At 35.9% G+C, this 20162-nt stretch overlaps 1 protein-coding gene across 1 annotated transcript in view; it reads right to left on the bottom strand.

Annotated features, from left to right (window-relative positions):
• ST8SIA4 (ST8 alpha-N-acetyl-neuraminide alpha-2,8-sialyltransferase 4) overlaps positions 1-20162 on the bottom strand; it is a 135929-nt gene that overhangs the window by 104215 nt on the left and 11552 nt on the right. The window contains exon 3 of the mRNA XM_027869148.1: positions 1406-1663. Within this exon, the coding sequence (XP_027724949.1) occupies positions 1406-1663 (258 nt within the window). The remainder of the gene's footprint in view (positions 1-1405; positions 1664-20162) is intronic.

Here is a 20162-nt window from a genome sequence, read left to right as displayed (position 1 = left end):
AATGGGTTTAAAAGTCTATTTAGTATCCATTCATCAACAACTATCATACAAAAAGAACGTCTAATTTTTATACATCAAAATTAATTTTAATGATATAAAATCAAATCTGCAGCCACACTTCAATTCACAAAGAATTAAAACTGGCCATAGAAATTGACAACAGGCCAGACCAAGGTTCCTTTCTATCTGCAAGAAAATAACTCACTTTTATATTTGGCTTTAAATTTAATGTTTACAAAATACTCCCTTCAAGCAAGTCCCATGAGATATATAATACAAGTGCCATTATATATCCATTTCACAAACAAAGACACTAAAGCTCAGAGAACATATGGCTTGCCCATTCCTTGTCACACGACTGATTTGCACCAGGGCTGGGGTTCAAACCAAGGATGTCTTCCTCTGAGACCAGGACACTCCCCACTAGTCTTTACTGACTTGGGAATTTCTATTTCACAGATGACTCTGAAAAGGTCCATCCTGACTTTGTACATTGTTATGGCCATTGAAACTTAATATTGCCAGTATCTCTAACATGACTCTTATGTGAGTCCTACTAATGGTTTAAAAAACAACAACAACAATTTTTTTCTCAACTACCTAATTCATCAAATGGAATAAAAAATACTTTTTATGGTCCTAAACCCAAATAACTAATACATAACCAGCAGTAAACATATACAGTAGCACAAAGTAAAATGAATGCAATTGGGCTCCAAATGTTAAGGATAGATTTGATACACATTGCCCAGAAATTCAGTTAAATGATTTGTCATAGGAAAAAGGAGGATAAGTTCTCTTATAGCATTGGCTCTGGAGTGAGAGGGTGTGGACTTAAATACCTCACCTCTGATACTTAACTAGTTGTCTGACATTGGAAAAGTCACATAACCTTCCTGGGCCTCAGTTACCTCACTGGTAATATGAGGGGTTAGACAAGATGGTGTCTGAGGTCCCCTCCAGTTTTAAATCTATGATCCTATGTTCTGACATTTGATTGCAGCATTAACTAATACTACTCATAATTTGAATATAACAGATATGTAATGCAACATCTTATAATCAAAAGTGAGGAAACAACACTACAGAACAAAATAATTTATTCTACGCTATCAAATCTTTTAACAACAAAAAATATAAATTCTGAATAAAAGACATGATTTGAATCTTACTAGTACAGCTGACAGCATTTCTCATTTCAATGACGAGATAATTAGAGTTTTCTGTATAAGAATAAATGTAAATTTCGACACCACAGAGAAAAAATATCACTTCAAATAAATATCTCTGTGAGCTTAATAATCTCTGAAAATGCTATTAGGCTAACCATTTTTGCCAGTTTTCTCTTTCCTTGATAACCAGTTTTAGAATACGTTATAATCTGGAGGAAGTAATGAAAGCTCACCTTATCACAAAGTCGTGATTGTCAATCTCCTTTCCACATCCACTGTCTAGCAGAATCCCAGAATTTCCAACCACTGCACATGTCTTAAATCGACGATTTTTCATTGGTGAAACTTCAGGAAGGAGGCTATGCAATTCCTGAGAAACATTTAGGGTACGGCGCCTGTCTAACACATAGTGCAATACATCTCCAGGCTTAAAACTGCTCTTGACCACAGAGATGTCTCTTTCTGCATCCAGAAAGCGAAGTATGTTTTTCCTGTATTTAGAACACAAACAATGGCTCCATTAGTGACAAGAAATTCAAGTAACTACTATCGTACTTTTAAAAGTAAGTATCATACAATGTGAAGGAGCTAGTTATAAATGTTATACTATTACTTGGTGATATCATTCAAATTTACTGTAAAAAGCAGCTTTCCTATAAAAATAATCATTAAAATAACACTGTGCATTATAAGTCCCTTGACAGCAGAGTCTGTGCCTTATTTATTTTATATCCCCCATATGCCTTACAACAGTGACTTGCACATAGTAAACACTGAATAAAAATTGGGTGAATGAATAAATTTTGCCATCTATTCCAATGTCTGATGAATACTGGGACAAAATAAAAGCTAGTTGATTTGGTTTGTAACTGTATTTTAAACATCATTGCCTACCACATTAGCATTAGCTAAGTAGCTTGTGTTACAGGCTAAAGGTTGCAATAGGAATTTAGAATTTTCTTATTACTATTTAGGTAAATAATACTAAATTTGGAACTTTTGCAAATTTCTATGCCAAAACTAAAAGGCAAAATAAGCTATAAACCCAACTAGAGAACTAAAATATATATAACTAAATAAATTATATACATATATATATAAACTAAAATATGTGTACACACATGTGCAAATATTTTATATATTTTATGTATGCATGTGTATACATGCACAAATATGCATGTTGTATCTATATATTACATAATTAGCAGAGTCTATATATTGTCACCAATTCTCTCAAGAAGAAAGAATAATGGTACGTTGTGTGTAATAACCACAGCTATAACCAAGGTGGAGCATGTAGTGCTTTGCTCAGTGGCTCCAAAATGTAAAAGATGCTGATGGCACTTTCATTCCTTTAATAGGTAGAAGCAGTTAGTATTGAGTTAGCAAAAATAATTCACTAAAATAGGAAATTACAATATGGCATGTTCCACCCACTGTGGGATGAAGAAAAGTCCCAGCCCTGCATGTTCCTGACCCTAAACCTGGCAAGAGCTTCCCTAATAGCAACAGTCTCTTGATATTCTATTTTCTATGCTCATTCATGCCCTAAGGGCTCTTTTCTATTCCACTCCCAGACCCTTATACATACACATTTGTGTGCACATACATGGTGGTGGTGGAGGATAACCCAGAGTTTCTCCCTTATGTGGAATTACATATTGGGGTTTGAGATCTCAACTTCATGCTTAAATTATCTTCCTTTCTCTCTGTCTCTCTCTGTCTCTGTCTGTCTCTCTTGTCTCGGTCTGTCTCTGTCTCTGTCTCTCTCTCTTTCTCTTCTCTCTCTGTCTCCCCTATGCTTTACTCTATATATTATGTAGTCAAAATACTTTCTTTGAGAATGGAGTTGGAAAACACAGAAATAGTGATGCCTCTCAAAGACCTTAAAAATTAATCCCTCAAAACTGTCAAAACTGTATGACTTCCTCCAAAAACCTCCTCTATATATTTGGTCAAGTCCTGCTGTTCTGATCTCTGTTTTCTTTAGTGTCATTTCCACACCCAGAGGCCACCCATTGGTACCTATGATATTAGAGCTCAAATGTAGCAGTAGTTTCTCGGTACTGATAAAGAACATGGCTTGCTACAGAAATGAGAAGAGATGTAGAAAGTGATTTGTCATGTAACAAGAACAAGGGATAACCAATGAACAGCCTCAACATGTTAAGAGAAAGTCAGAAAGGCCCCCATTATGTCAGGTGAACTCAATGTGGAGGTTTTATGTGTATGTGGACAGGAGTCACATAAGGTAAAGAAACTATAGATGGTTGGATTACAATCTGTTAGATGGAGTACCCACAGTGACAAGATCAGAAATGGATCATTTGTTAAAGTATCCAATTAAGAGGATTAAAAAGTGTTAAGCTCTTGAGATACCTCATATTTAGACTGAGGATGTACTACACTGAGTCCTATGATGATCATTTTTTAAATGAGTATTTATGATGGACTCCAGAGAGAACACTGGAATAAGAGAATTAAAAGCTGGAAAAAGCCTCAGAGGCCTAGCTCAAGCCCCTCATTTTATAAATGTAGAAGCTGAAGCCTATAGAGATTAATGAACTTGTCCAATGTCACATAGGTAGTAAGTGGATTACCTATAAGGTAGGACTTGAGTTTAACCTGACTCCAAAGTCAATAATCATTCCATAGTATGAGTCAGTCTCTCATAGAAGTCCTGGCTTTTAGTTATATCCCTGACACTTAACTATCTGTGGGACTTTGCCTCAATCTCTCTGAACCTTAGTTTCTTCACTTACAAGGACCCTCATCACCTCTTTCCTGGACAAAAGATCTTCCTACAGCAACCTTCTAATTGAACTTCAAGCTTTCAATATCTTCCTTCTTCAATTCATCCTCAACACAGTTGCCAAAAGACTCTCCCTAAAGCACGTCACAAAGCTTCAATGGCTCCCTGGGACAAAATACAAACTTTCCAATCTTGGCTTTGAAAACCCTTCACAATCTGGCCCCAGACTGTTTTCAGGCTTCCTGCAACGTGTGTCTCTCCTGGACTCTATATTACAGTCAAACTGGCCCACTTGCCATTCCTGAAATTCAGCACCACGTGTAACATGCCTACTTACATGTGTTTGTAATGTCTGGAATGAGCTCCTTCCTTACAGGCACATAATAGAATCTCCAGCCTTCCAGACTTAGGTCATTTGCCATCTCTTACAAGCAGTTCTTCTTGATTCCCTTAGCTGTTTAGGCCTCTCCCCTTCTCCTTCAAATCACCATATATATGTTTAACACCTTCTTCGTGCCAAGGAGAATATAAGCTCACTGAGAATTAAGATTAATTTCTTTTTGTTGTGGTTCCCTGCAACCTAGCATAGTGTTCTGAACATAGAAGAGATTTAACAAATGCTTGTTGGATTGGACAGGATTGGTATGAATTGGATTAGATTGGGCTGTACTGAAGGGAATCTGAACTAAATGATCTCTAGTGCTAAAATTCTTTGATGATAAATATAAACAAGTCACTTAGGTCATTACCAATATTCTATGACATTAATCCTCATTCTCTACATAGGCCATCCATTTTGTAACCAAAGTTCTGATAATCCTAAACTTTAAAGCTTTAAATGTGCTAATTACTTATTACATGAAAGAAAGAATCACTCCATATAGTAAGTCTCAAGCAGTGCTATTTGGTAGGTGAAATTAACTAAATTAAGAGTTGGTCATTTAAAATGTTTTTATGGCAAAAAATTATTTACTTAAAAGAGTTGTGTATTATATCAATATGATAACCGCCAGAGTATAATTGCATTTTTTTGGCCAGATATTTCATACTTTGGGCACTCACAACTGAGAACTGATGACACTTTCAAAAGAGTAATCATCCACTACACAGTTAAAAAGTAGTCAACATTACTGCAAAAAGAAACAGAAAATAAGCACCATAAGACAGTTTCATGCTCCATGTTTTCCACCTTAGTTTGCTTAGGTAGGTTTCAGGTTAGTGCTCAATGTAAATGGAAAACAAAATGTCTGTGAGATTTTTTTGACCAGTATTCTACATAAAAAGGTGTGCTCTTCCCCCACACTTTGAAAAATATGTTTTTGAAATGCTGTCATGAATTCTTTGAATGCTGAGTTTATGAAGCAAAGAATTCATATAAGCAATAATCAACAGACAATTGCTAGTCAAAAAAAAAGAATGTGCACATGGAAAAATATTGAACATAACACATCTAAGTAAAGTAGAGATTATATAAAAGCTGAATGTTATAGAGGACATCTGAAACTTGAATAAAATTAGGAAACCTTGGAGTGTACGTTTTCTGTTGAAGGCAAAACAGAGAGAGGTAGGTGGTCATCAAAGTTAATGAATAATGGATGAGAAGTAGAAATCCAGAAAATTTCTTAGGATCCCTACTTTTTCAGAAGTTTTATACCATGATCAATATCTATTTACTAAGCTAATTAAGTCTGGATGATATCAACTGATAATGATGAGGGGAAGTACACTGTTAAAGGGTCATGGCATATAACACTGGAAAGACACCACTCCACTCCACTCTTAGCCCTCCAGGTTGCCCTAAAAGAAGATGCAGCATCTGCCCTCTAGGGACCCAAGTAAGGGTTAGGATAGTATGTCCAGACGCGGGCTACACAATTTACACATAAATAAATTCAGCATGTTCTTTCCCATAATTTAAATTCAACTAAAGAAACATCCTAGTTAAAACCTGGGATCTTCAACTATGAATAAAAAAATTTCCAAGCATAACTGATGAAGCAATGCACTGGGAATTGAAAATAATGAAGGTAAATGGGTAGTATGATATAAATGTTTACATTTTGATTTAAAAGGTAAGACAGAAAAGTTGAAAACATTCAGTGCTCAAATTAAATGGATTATAAAAACAGTGTGTGGATTAGTATGTTTCATCTGTTAGTGAAATTCAACAACTAGAAATAAGGAAGGTTATAAAAAGAAAAAAAATCAATGCTTAAAGGTCACTGATTATGTAAGTGTGAGGGGCAATGTCCTTTCCTTATTTTGCTTTTTTCAGACCTGAAGTAGGAGTATTTGCACATGGAAAGGCCAAGTATACACGTAGCAGAGACAGTGACCTCTCTGATCAGCACAGTGTCCTCTGTACCAATTCCCCTGCCCACTCACTTAAATAGACATGTGAAAGAAATTCAGAAATAAAAACTGTGGGAACTCTGAACACCAGAGCTCTTTGACGGTCTGGAGGAAAATAACCATTAGCCTAACTTATGGTCTCACCTGCTCTTTAGGAAGAGTAATCATTAGTCACCACAAACTAGGATACCCAGAACTGAGCCAACACTGACAAAACAAAACAAGGGATGTTTCTGGTGGTCCTAGAGTAAAGGCATTGGTTTTTTCTAAAAGAGCTGGCTAAGAGAGAAGTACCCTGGCCAAGGATTTCAGAAGAATAATATGTGGCAGCATGTAATTGAGATTGGGCAACTCAAACACCAATGATCATAGTTCTGGCTGTATATTTTTCCTTTCACAGGTGGCTTATGAGAGATCTCTTTGCGTGTCCACTCTCTCCACTGGCACTGTGTACTGTGTGTGTTTGGATGTTGCTTTCCGGGTTTACGAGGGAAATGTGATATTTCTTAATATACCACCTTAATAAATGCTTTGATCTGTGTCCCCTGACAATGGAAAAGAAATCAGTGGAGATCTGTGATATTTTTGGAGGGAAACACATATATATGAACATGAGGTTCCCACCTCTTGTTTCCAGAAACACAACTAGTAAGTGGGAAAGGAGGGTAGTTTCTCAGAGAAGGTGATACAACTAAATGTCACTGAAAGAATGACAATCTGACTACTATATTTAAACTGGAACTTAGCCATTCAACAATTTAAGGGGAAATTGAAAATAAAGCCTGATTACAAGAAGCCAAGGGGAAAAATTATCTGCATCAGGAACAGTAACAACAGAAAGAAAACTAAATCAAACATCAGTATTCTAAAAGAGACAAGAAAAATATTTAAAGGCTTGATTTTAATGTTAAACAAAAGAGGAACTAGCACAAGACTCACTTCATGGTTTAGTTTCCAACACCCAAAGCAGAACGTATTTCCTGTGCTGACTTAAAAGAAGCAATTGCCACACCCCACTCCTACCCACAGCCCAAAACAAAACAAAACCAATCTAAAGCTATTCTAAAACCATTACTAAAACTAGTAACTGTCTAAAACCATTACTCTGTGTACTTGATCTGTATTGTTGCTATATACATCTATGTATATAGCTGCATTTAAAAAAAATTAGTGCTTTTTTGGTATGCCAATCATTTTTATTATAATTTCCCTGCCCCCCCCACAAGAAAAAAGCACACCAAAGAACTTCCTGGTAGTGCATGCAACAATTCATATCTATGGTCCCAACCATTCAACCAAGGCAAAGGAAGAATGCTTCTTCATCTGTTCTCTTGCGACTGAAATTCATTTTTGATATTTAGTCTGAGATCAGCTGCCTAAAGGCAGCTTTCATTTACATTAATATAGCCACCTTTTATATTGTTGACTGGTTCAAATTGCTCTGTTCTGCATCAGGTCATTAAAATGTGTTCACACATATTAATTCTTAATATATGTGTCTTTGATGCAATTATAAAATATTATATTTAACACAATTTGTCCAGTCAGACAAAAGGCACCCATCTTGATTGTTTTGTTTTATTCTTTGCTACAACAGCATCAAAAATGTTGTTCAATTGGTGAGTGTGGGACTTTCCCTTCTGTATTTGACATCCTAAGAGTGTCACATTAAGGAGAATGCTAGGCCAAAAAGTTTGAAAAGTTTATCAAATTCTCTTGCATAATTTCAAATTATTTTCCATACTGGTTAGGTCAATTTAAAGATCTACCAACAATGTATCAGTAGGCCTATCTTTCAATGTACTGTCCAAATATATTTGCATATGTTATCAACTTTTCAAATAGCAGCCATTTTTTTTAAAAAGCTCACTAGAACAGCCTCTGATTGTGACTTATGTTAAAATTAGCCTGAAAACAGTTTGCCTGAAAAAGATATGGAGCGAAATGCTAAGCAATTTGAGTCAGTGATGTGATATGGCAACCCCAAAAGAGAATGTGATCTTGGACTATTAAGAGATACATAGCTTCCAGGAATAAAATTATAATCCAATTTTACTCTGCCATGGTCAGTGGTCAGATTCCTTCTGAAGTATTGAATTTCTTTCTAGAGTTTTAGGAAGGGCAGCTAGGTGGCACAGCAGAGAACGCTAAGTTCAAATCTGGCCTCAGACACTTAACTTATCTGTGTGACCCTGCCAACTCATTTAACCCCATTTGCCTCAATTTCCTCATCTGTAAAATTAGCTGGAGAAGGAAATGGCAAACCATTCCAGTATCTTTGTCAAAAAAAAAAAAACTCCAAATGGGGTCACGAAGAGTCAAACAGGTCAAAACTAATGAAAGTTGATGAAACAACTGCATAACAACTGATAAACTAAATGCTATAAAGTATTCAGAAGTGGAGAGCAAGGGTGATGAAGGGCCTTCAGTCCACAGCATAAGAGGATCAGTTGAAAGGACTGGATATGTTTAATATGAAGAAGTAAAAACTCAGCTATCAGCTACATGATAGCTGAGTTCAAGAATTTAAAAGGATTTGTGAAATAAGGAATAGATCTTCTACATGACCCAAGAAAGCAAAACCAGGATGAATAGGTAGAAGTTTCAGAAAGGTCATTTTAGGTTTCACGTCAGGAAAGATTTTCTAACAATTAGAATGATAATGGGAAATAGTGAGTTCCCCCTCACTTAAGGTCCTCAAGCAAAGGCTGTATCTCTTTAAAGCCAAGTTAATTACCATAATTTTGAAGTTGCTGTGAAACGTGTAACCTTGAACTAAAACTTTCAGAACCTTCAAAGTATAAAAGACGTATACATTTAATAAACTCTCTGATAGAACTCTCTAGAGATAAACATCTATGGTGAATATATGGGAATACCTTCTTGATGCATTAATTGGAGATGTAGTTGAAATATGGGTGGGATGCTCTCTGAGGAATAATGGAAAGTTAGACTATCTTAAAATATATGGATATTTCAAATTTTAACCAACAGTGAGTTTCACATACTAATTATTTGGTAATTTATTGAGGATTTTACAAAAGGATTATAATTCTAACATTTTATTTTAACTCCTTTGAAAAGTATTCAAATATGATTTAACTGTACAGAGGAAAGTGTATTGATACTATACTTAGAATTCAGATCCAGTCTCTGACTCTGATTGCTTCTGTGACCTTGAGTAAGTCTCTCAACCACCATTAATTGACCCTCAGTTTCCTTAATCTATAAAATGAGGAAGTTGGAGTACATGGTCCCTGAGGTCACTACCAACTCCACAACTATGATGCTATGAGCCTATGAGTCACTGAAATATGACTGATACAACATTATCAATTTAATAATCTTCCAAGAATTAATATTAGTATTAATTAAGATCCTTTGCATCCTTACAGAGCATGCATCTGAATACATTTCAAGAACATAAAATACCATTACTGAGTAGAAAACAACATGGTGCTGTGAAAAACCCTGCCTCTTGAATTAGAAGATTGCCTCTGATAAATCACTTAGCTATGATGGGCTTCAATTTCCTCTATTGTAAAATGAAGGGGATGGATTCTGAGGCCCCTCAAGCTCCATAATCTAGGATCATATATTCAATAGATATTGTGGGTATATGAATATTTTTTAAAAGTAAAATTCACAGTTCTTGGTGATTATAGTAATGGTGTCTTAAAATCTATTTGAAAAAGTCAAACTAAGATCAGGTTTTTTTTAACATTGTAAATATTTCATTATTATACTTATTTAACAACCACTAGTCACTACCACTTACATACTTTAGTAAGTTTTATGAACTATTTGTTATTGTACATTTTTAAACAAATTATTTGTTCATTGCAAAGACCTGACAACTAAATACATTATTCAAGATTGGCTCAGTATGTTACCGTGTGTTTCTTTCTTGATTTAATTCTTAAGGAGAAACCAAGAAAAAACAGCATCAATTTTCTATTCATACTATGAGTTGTAATAAATTAGTACCAATCACCTTCTAATCTGAAATGTGAAAACAATCTATTGTATTTTTAAGGTGGCAGCAAAGACATAGTAGTGAATCATTTAAGTCAGTTGATAATTAGTATTTTTGGCTCCCACATCCCCCAAACATCGAGCCATATACATAAAGCATAGTGCAGATCAAAAGAATTTCAATTATTTAAAGTTAAAAAAGGAAAAATTGAGGACCTGCACTATTCTCCTTCTGGCTCTGGAAACTCACTGATTTGGCTATTCCTTCCAATGTAGATCATAACCTATCCTATGACTCTTGTTCATGTCTTTCCATAAGTTCAACATCCAAGTACCTCCTCCCCCCAACATTCTTGGGGCTTTCCTTAATTTTTGATGTTATCAGGATAAAAAAGAGCCTTCAAGCTATCCATTTATCATCCATGACCTTCTCTGAGAGATCAGACAACACCCAGAACTTCTTTAATGACCAGGGTTGGGGAACCTGCAGCCTCAAGATCACACATGGCCTTCTAGGTCCTCAAGTCCCTTTGACTGAATCCAAACTTCACAGAACAAATCTCCTTAATAAAAAGTTTTGTTTTGTAAAACTTGGATTCAGTCTGAAGGCCGCACCCAAGGACCTAGGCCACATGTGCCTTGTGGCCACATGTTCATCATCCCTGTCAGTACTCTTACTTCCCTTTGTACTGATTAGGTTTGTGCTGATTAATAGCTGTATGTGACCTTCTACTAAGTACTTGTGATATTCATGTTAATTCATTTGATTCAATAAGGTTACATATGTGAGACTGTATAAAATCACTGGTAGTTTTGCAAAAGTATTTTTGTGGAGGGGTCTTTTTTATTTATATTAAAGAGATCTCTTTATTTATATAAAGAAACTAACCTATAATAATGTTAACAAGTCATCTGCATATTTCTAAAATTAAACAACTCCAGGAATTAATAATATAACATTTCTAAGTATAGAGAACAAACAACGAAGTAACTCTGTGACTATGGAAAACTCACAAACTGTCTGGGCTTCAGTGTCCTTATATTAAAAAAAAATGAGGGGGCAGCTAGGTGGCAAAGTAGATAGAGCACTGGCCCTGAAGTAAAGAGGACCACAGTTCAAATTCAGCCTCCGACCAAAAACTTGACACTTATTAGCTGTGTCACCCTGGGCAAGTCACTTAACCCCAATTGCCTAAAAAAAAATGAGGGATTGAGCAGATAGATGATAGATAAAGAAGACAAATGATTGATGAGGGCTAAGGTTTTATATATTACATATATATGTGTATATTTATATATGTATAAATGTCTCTTGAGTCTTATGATCTCTGATCTTTAAAATATTCTTGTATGAATCAATGAAATGTTTAGCTTCTTTTAGGAAAAAGTGTTGTAGTAAATAGTAAATTGGAGGAAATTATAACTATATACACCAGCTCCCAATTCTAATCAAGTCACTTAATTGCTTTGTCTCAATTGAAGGATAATATACCACCTATCACACAAGTTTGTAGTGAGAAAATATGTTTTATAAATCTAGTGCTGAAGAAACTTTAAAACACTAGGGCACATATGTGGGACATAGTAGGTATTTAATAAATACTTGACTGACTGCATAAAAGTGTAAGTTAGTATCATCATCACCATCATCATCAGCTACCTCATTGTAACATTTTAAGAAGAAAAGAATCCATAATTGCCACTACTTGCTGCTTTCTGTATGCCTCCCAGCCTATAAAACGTTCCTAAAGAAAATAAAAAATCTGCACTGAGTGGACCCACTATAAATTTGTGCTATCTAACTTCAACTGAGCTCTTGTAGCTGTTTGGCAATATTGTTATTTATGTCTTATTGATTCCCTAGAGTACTCTTCACGGCAACCCTCAAAAACTTTCTCCACTCACTACCAGCCCCAACTCCCAACTTCATCTCATTTTCAGCAGGTCCCATCACTTCTTTCTTTATGGAGAATCTCTTGATTTTCTGACTTGAGTTTCTTCATTTACCTTACCTGGACCTATCCATTCATCATTCCCTCTAGTTTAAGATGAAAAGTATCCTCTTCACAGGCTAAACCCCCCCATCTGTCCTTGTAATTCTAGACCCATCTTTCCTGCTCTAGTATATCACTCCTTATTCTTTTCTGTTCTGGTGTTCTGTAACGTTTCAGAGACTATTTTCACAAACATATAAAGAATCCCACCTACACACACACACACACACACACACACACACATACACACACACATACATACACTCAAACACTCTTTTAAGAATGTGGGAATGCTAAATTATGGAATCATAGTGATTTAGAATCAGAAAGACATTTGGAGATTAACTAATACAACTGCTTTAGTCACTCAAAAAGTATTTATTAACATTTTACTATGTCTATGCATTCGGTTAAGTGCTGAGGCCACAAATAAAGACAAAAACATGGCCCCTTCCCTCAAGAAGCACGTATTCTAACTGGGGAGAAAACATCCAAACTACTCTGTAATAGATAGATAGGTAGATAGATGGATTGATAGATAGCTAGATAGACAGATATATAGATAGTAAATAGGAGCTAATCTCAGAGTAGAGTAGGATAGCAAAGGCCTCTTGTAAAAGGTATAATTTCAGCCCAGTCTAGAAGGAAGTCAAGAGGCTGAGGTGAGGAGGGAGAGCATTCTAACCATAGGGGGCAGCCAGTAAAAATGCACAGAGTCAAGAGGTACAATATCTTTTGTGAAAAGAGCAAGGAGGCCAGTGCCCTGGATGCTAGAGTATATAGAGGCAAGTAAAATGCAAGAGGGGAAGCAAGGTGGGGAAGTGTATGGAGTGCCATTTCTGGAGCCAGGAAGACCTGAATTCAAATTCAGCCTCAGCTACTTACTGGCTATATGACCTTGAACAAGTCACTAAAGCTTGTTTGACTCCATTTCTTCAACTCTAAATATGAACTGGAGGAGAAAATGGAAATCCACTCCAGGACCTTTTCCAAGAAAACCTCAAACGGGGTCACAAAGTATTGGATACTATTGAAACAAGAAAACAAAATATAACAAAAAGTAAGAAGAGATCAAGAAGGGCTTCAAAAGTCAAACATGGCATTTTATATTTGATCTTGGAGGTAATAGGGAAAACTTGGAATTTATTTAGTAGGAAAGGGCTATGGTCAGACTTGGGCTTTAAGAAGATCACTTCAGCAGGTGAATGGAAGATGGATTGTAGTGGAGTGAGACTTGCGACAAGGAAAGCAATCAGCAGGCTATAGCAATATCCCAGACATGAAGTGATAAGGGTCTTCACCTATATGACAACTGTTTCAGCGAAAAGAAGGAGACAAAAAAGATAGGGTGCAAAGGTAGAAAACAACAGGACTTGGCAACAGATTGAATATGTGTGTTGTGTGTGCAAATGAGAAATCCAGAATGACACTAAAGTTGAGAGCCAATGAGGCTGGAAGGATGATGGAACTCTCCAGTGTCTCAACAATGAGGGGGAAGCTAGGAAGAGGGGAAGGTTTGTGGATAAAGATAATGAGCTCAGTTTTGGACATGTTGCATTTCAGAGATCTGGGGGACATCTATCTCCAACTGTCTAATAAGCAGTTGGTAAGGGGAAACTGGAGGTCAGTAGAAAAGTTAGGTCTGGATAAATAGATCTGAGAATCTAAATGCATAGAGGTGGCAATTGAATCCATAGGAGATGATGAGGACACCAAATAAAGTAGTACAGAGGGAGAAAAGAGCAAAGGAAAAATCCTTGAGGAACACACACTTACTGAGCATAAGCTGGATAAAAAAAAAAGTAAAGAAAATGGAGGTCTAATTAAACAAATAGAAAAGAACCAGAAGATAGCAGAGAAGTCAAGGAGGATGAGGTGGCATTAGCTTTGGAAATTAAGATTTTGTTTTATAAATGAAGAAACTAAGTCCCAGAGAGGTCAATCTCCTTGCTTATGACTATATAGCTAGTAAATGTCAGATCCAGAATAAGTACTAAGGTCTCAAGACTTCTTGATTTCACTTACACCTTTATGCTTACAGAATCCTGCTGCCTTTTGTTTCTACTTCCTCTCACTGCCTAGTGTCTATCCCAAGGCTTCCATAACTTCTACCTAAAATATTACAATAGCATCCTAAGTAGCTCCTTCACATCTCTCCTGCCTTTTAATCAACTCCATAAACAGTCACCAGATTAATCTACTAAATGTAAACAAATGATAACATCACTTTCCTATTCAAAAATCTTCAGTGTTGCCTCCAAAGTTGAAACATCTTAACTTGTCATTTAAGGATTTCCCCAATCTACCACCAAGGCTTTTCCAGCATTATTTCACCATCCTCTATTTCATATACTCTACAATCTAGCCAAATTGGACAATTCCATATTCACAGTACATATCTCACATTTTCCCATTTCTATGCTTTTATGCTTGTCATTTTTTTTATCTTTTCTCCATTGCTTTCTGCTAAAACCCTAATAATCCTTCAAGATTTAACTTAAAAATAATGTCTTCTCCATGAGGTTTTCCTTTATCTTTGCATCAAGAAGTGATTTTTCCCTCATCAGATCTACTCAGTTTAATTCCCAAATACCAAATATTTATCTGTAACAAAAAGCACTGAGTGTTCTTGAACTGGTCATACACTTCTACTTAGTGAAGTTATTCCTGCACATAGTGAAAGGTGGTGTGATGAAATAGAGTGAGCATTTAACTTGAAGTTAAAAGGCCTGAGCTCAGTCTTTCTGGAAAAGTTGTATAAATTGGCTGAATCTCAATTTCACCATATATAAAATAGGGATAACAATATTCATATCAACTTCATGAGGTTTTGTGAAGAAAATGTTTTATAAATATTAAACATATAAATATGACTTATTGTTGCATGCTTCCTCTTTTCTACCACATTATAAAGTTCTTGAAGAGGGTGACCTTGTATCACTTATCTTCATAACTCCATCAGTGTCCACCACAATGGTATGAACATCCTAGGTATGAATAGCCTATTTACTATATGCTTGAATTATGTACACCTAATCCTATCATTTTTTAAACTATCCTGGTTCAACTTCTTTATTTTTTTTTTCTTGGAGAGGCAATTGGGGTTAAGTGACTTGCCCAAAGTCACACAGCTAGTAAGTGTTATGTATCTGAGGCCGCATTTGAACTCAGGTCCTCCTGAATTCAGTGCTGGTGCTCTAATCACTACGCCACCTAGCTGCCCCAGTTCAACTTCTTTTCATTTAGACTGTGAGATTCTTGAGCCCATGAACTGTGCTTTGTCTTTCTTAGTATTTCCAAAGTTTAGCATAGCACCTTGCTTATACTAGGTGATTAATAAATGCTTATTGACTGACTAACTTCATCACTTCCTAACTTCATCACTTCCTTCTCTTCCCCACTCAATAGCCTAATGTAAGTTTACTCTAAGGTTCAATCCTTGTCTTTCTGTTTTCCTCTCTACTCTCTTTCCACACAATATTTCATTTTCTTTCATACTTTCAATTAAAACTTAAAAGCAGATAACTTGCATTTCTGTCCTCTCTTAAACACCAGTTCTACATTTCCAAAAGCCTACTGCATATTCCCAGGGATTGGTTGTCTTACCATTTTCCAGTGAAAACTCATACCAATGCCTCATTGTGACATGGAAGTTACCCTAGATTCTTGAAGGCTATATAAACAGAGCACAAGTGCTGACCTTTCCAGAATAGAAAGGTTTTGAGTATGAACCCAAGAATAGTCTATGTATCTACTGACCAAGGACCAACATTAATGAAAAGGTACATTAGAGGGTTGGCCACCAAGTGAAGACACAGTATTTTGAGCATACCAGGCATTTAAAAAGTATTTGTTGAAATAAAGGGCTTTTGGGGAGATTTTTTGGGGGGCTGAGGGTTTTTGATTTTGTTTTGTTTTGTCATTTTTGCTCTAGTAATTCATGAACCATCTATATACAAAAATGTCTGTGGAGAGAGCTCTTATAAAGATGGAATCCCAGATCTTTGTTTGGGATATGCAATTATATTCCACTATCTTCTCAAACTCAACATATTTAAAACCTAAAACATTATTCCATTGCTGAAACTAATTCTCTACCTGAATTTCCTATTCCTGTTAATACCATTCTTCTCCCAAGTACCTTTCCCCACACATCCTTCTCTTCATTTGCTTGCTAACACCATTGAATCAATGTCTTGTTGAGTTTTTCTCCACGATTTATCTCACGGCAATTCTATCCATTCTATTCTCATTACTATTGTCTTAGTTCAAGCTTATATCACTTCTTCTATCAATCAATCAATAAGCAATTAAGTACAAGACACTGTTCTAGGAGCTGGGAATATAAAGATAAAAATGATGTAATCTTGCCCTCTAGAAGCTTACATTTTCTCAAGTGAAACAATACAAACTAACTAAGCATATACACAATAATTACATTGGGTGCATTTGCAGATAGAGGAATCAAGAAGGGCTTCATATAGAAGGTGTCAATTGACAAGTTTTGAAGGAAACAAAGGATTCTAAAAAGCAAAAGTGAGGTAGGAGTACACACCATGCCTATTCAGCTTAATCTTTTGCCTGAGCTCTAGTGACGTATCTCCAACTGCCTATTTGATGTTTCAAAGTCAGAGCAAAATCAACCTGTCCCAAACTAAACTCATTGTCTTTTCAAAATCCATCTGCCTTCCAAACATTCCTATTTCTCTCAAGGACACCACTATCCTTTAAATCACTCAAGTTTACAACGTTGGCCTTATTCTTGACTCTTCACTCTGTCTCAGCCCTCATACCCAATTAGTTGTCAAATCTGGTCATTTTAACTTCCAGAACATCTCTCAAATCTTTGACTTCTCTCTACTTATATGGCCACCACTCTTGTTCAGGCACTCATCACCTCTATCCTAGACTGCTGCAATAGCTTCCTAATTGGACTACATGATTCCAGTCCTAACCCTCTCCAATTTGTCATCCACACAGCTACCAAAATGATTTTCCTAAAGTGCAGGTCTAATCATGTTATTTCCCAACATGATAAATTCCAATGGTTTCCCTTTGCTTCTAATATCAAATATAAGCTCCTCTGTTTAGCTTTTAAAGCCCTACCTCTGGAAGATTTTTTATATCCATTCCTACTCATAGGACTCTTATATGGGCTCTCATCACCTCTTGCTATATTCTCTAATTGGACTTTCTCTGCCTTTAATCTCCCTTTCCCACTCTATCTGCCATGACTTCACAGGTTTATCTTCCTAAAATGTTACTTAGATCATGTTACTCCTGCTAAAAAATCCTCGTTGGTTTTCCTCCTCTGAATTCCTCTCATACCATCTGGAACAGGATTAATTAATTTTCATAGCAATTAATAATTATAAATTCTATGCATTTTTTATTTGAGTTTTACAACCCAACTCTGGTGTAGGTGGTATAAATGTTTTTATCCTCACTTTATAGATGAGAAAACTTGGGCTCAGAGAGGCAACTTATCCAAGTGACTTAACCAAGAACACATAGTAATAATAATTGTAAAAATCTGAAATTTTCATAACACTCTCCGGTGTCTAACATGTTTTACATATATTATCTCATTCAATCCTTGGAGCCTGTGAGGTGATGGTATTATCCCCACTTTGCAGATGAGAAAACCAAGGCATAGAAAAGTTACAAATTGGTCAAAGGCCAAATATACATTAATTGGCAGTAAGGACTCAAATTTTTCTCACAACTCAAGAATATATATTTCAGTACTTGTCCCATCCTACTATATACATGTTCATCTTATTTTTATGTGTGCAGGGGAGAAGGGATTTCTTAGTCACAAATGAAGTGGTAACAAGGTATTAATATTCCATGATCCCTTTACAAAATAGGACACTTCTTTCTGTCCCTTCTGACTCAGAGATAGGTGTTCACATTTCCTTTAAAAGGATCACCAAGTGTTGACACCTTTTTTTATTATGTCAATATCTCCTGTGGCTAAATTCAGTGACATTAATTGAGGGAGGAGAAAATATAGGTGAACATATCTTAATCTCTAACACTGCAAGCTTCTTGTGGCAAGGGCCACACTCAAAAGTACCCATAGGATCATAATTCTAGAGCTGAAAGGAATGTCTGTTGACATTTGGTCTAAAATGTTTATTCTACAGATTAGAAAACTGAGACCTAAACAAGGTCTGGTTAAGTAACTTGCCAAGTTGTCAAAGGAAGTAAACATCAGATCCTCAAGTCTTCTGATTGCCAAAAAAGTGTTCTTTTCACTGTCTAGGTGTGGGGAACCTGTGGACTCAAGGCTGCAGGTTCCCCACCCCTGTGCATGCTGCCTCAGAAGTATTTTGAGTCTGGAGATTCTGAGGCACAGAATTCATATCAGGAACAATTGGAACAGTGAAATATTACATGCAAAAAGAAAGAATTACATGGGGCAACTAGGTGGTAGAGTGGATAGAGTACCAAGTTTAGATTCAGGAAGATTCATCTTCTTGAGTTCAAATCTGGCCTCAGACACTTACTAGCTATGTGATCCTGAGCAAGTCACTTAACCCTGTTTACCTCAGTTTCTTCATCTGTGAAATGAACTGGAGAAGGAAATGGCAAACAACTGTAGTGTCTTTGCCAAGAAAACCCCAAATGGGGTCACAAAGAGTCAGACATAACTAAAACAACTGAACAACAACAACAACAAGGTATTATCATCTATGGTATATACGGTATTAAATAAACCATAACTATTTTATTTTAAGGATAAATTTTAATTTCTTAATTTAGATATATAAACTTTGCCTTAAAGCATTTAACAAATATACATACCTACCTGCACTATGCTAAGCATACTACCACCGAAGAAAGATAAATGAGATTCACTTAACTCATAAATCTTCCCCTGCACCACAAATTCTTTACTATATATGAGCACTGCTAATTGCAGAATTCATATTTTATAAATATTAGTGCAATAAGATGATCATGATGTAGGGCATAAATTCTTTGAAACTTCACATTTACACTAAAGTTCTATCTAGATTTAGCAATCAGAACAAAGCAAATGAAAAATCCACCTTCTTGACTTTTCTAAACCTCCTTTACATGATACTAAGCCACTTCCTCATTATTATTGAATGTTAAGGAAATGCATTTTGGTGGCCTACATAGATATATACAGTCTACAATCTGTAGTGACAAGATATTAAGAGGTACAAACCAATACCCATGATGTATTATTCACCCATTCTTAAGAGTAAGTCATCCAGGCAAACAGGAAATAGATTACCTTGATGACTCCTTTATACATAGGTTCCCAAGATAATAACAATAATTATAACAGAAAACAAAATTCATATTTACATAATCCCTTAAAGTTTGTAAAGCCTTTTCCTCATAACAATGTTGATAGCTTATGCCACCAAAGGATGAAAAGGAAGCTTCATCTTTGCATATGATAATTACCAAAATAAATATGTAGAAAGCCATTATTTTTTTTTCTGATGCTGCAATAATTATTACTAGGAAAGTTATGAGAATAACTGCAAGAGAATCTACAACATTCAATTTGATGCACATTAATCAAGTGTTTGCTGTTGAGTACAGCTCTGTGCTTGGTCCAGGAAGGAGACACAAAGATTAATTAATGTGTCAGAGGGAGTATCCACTAAATTCCTGCTCCAGTGTTGCCATGTGGTCTGAAGGTGACCTTGGGATCTTGAAGGCACTCCAGTGGAATGCAACTTCTGATAAATACCACAAGCTGGAGAATGTTTCAAGTATGGACTTACAGATGAACTTTATATCCATATTCTAAAGACTAGTTATGGTTTTTTGGTTTGTTTGTTTTTTTAGGCAATTGGGGTTAAGTGACTTGCCCAGGGTCACACAGCTAGTAAGTATCAAGTGTTTGGTCTGAGGTCGGATTAAACTCAG

The sequence above is a fragment of the Vombatus ursinus genome, unplaced genomic scaffold (assembly GCF_900497805.2).
Source record: "Vombatus ursinus unplaced genomic scaffold, bare-nosed wombat genome assembly UNPS02014792.1, whole genome shotgun sequence".
In the NCBI taxonomy this organism is placed as follows: domain Eukaryota; kingdom Metazoa; phylum Chordata; class Mammalia; order Diprotodontia; family Vombatidae; genus Vombatus; species Vombatus ursinus.
This window is presented reverse-complemented; position numbering and strand designations above follow the sequence as displayed.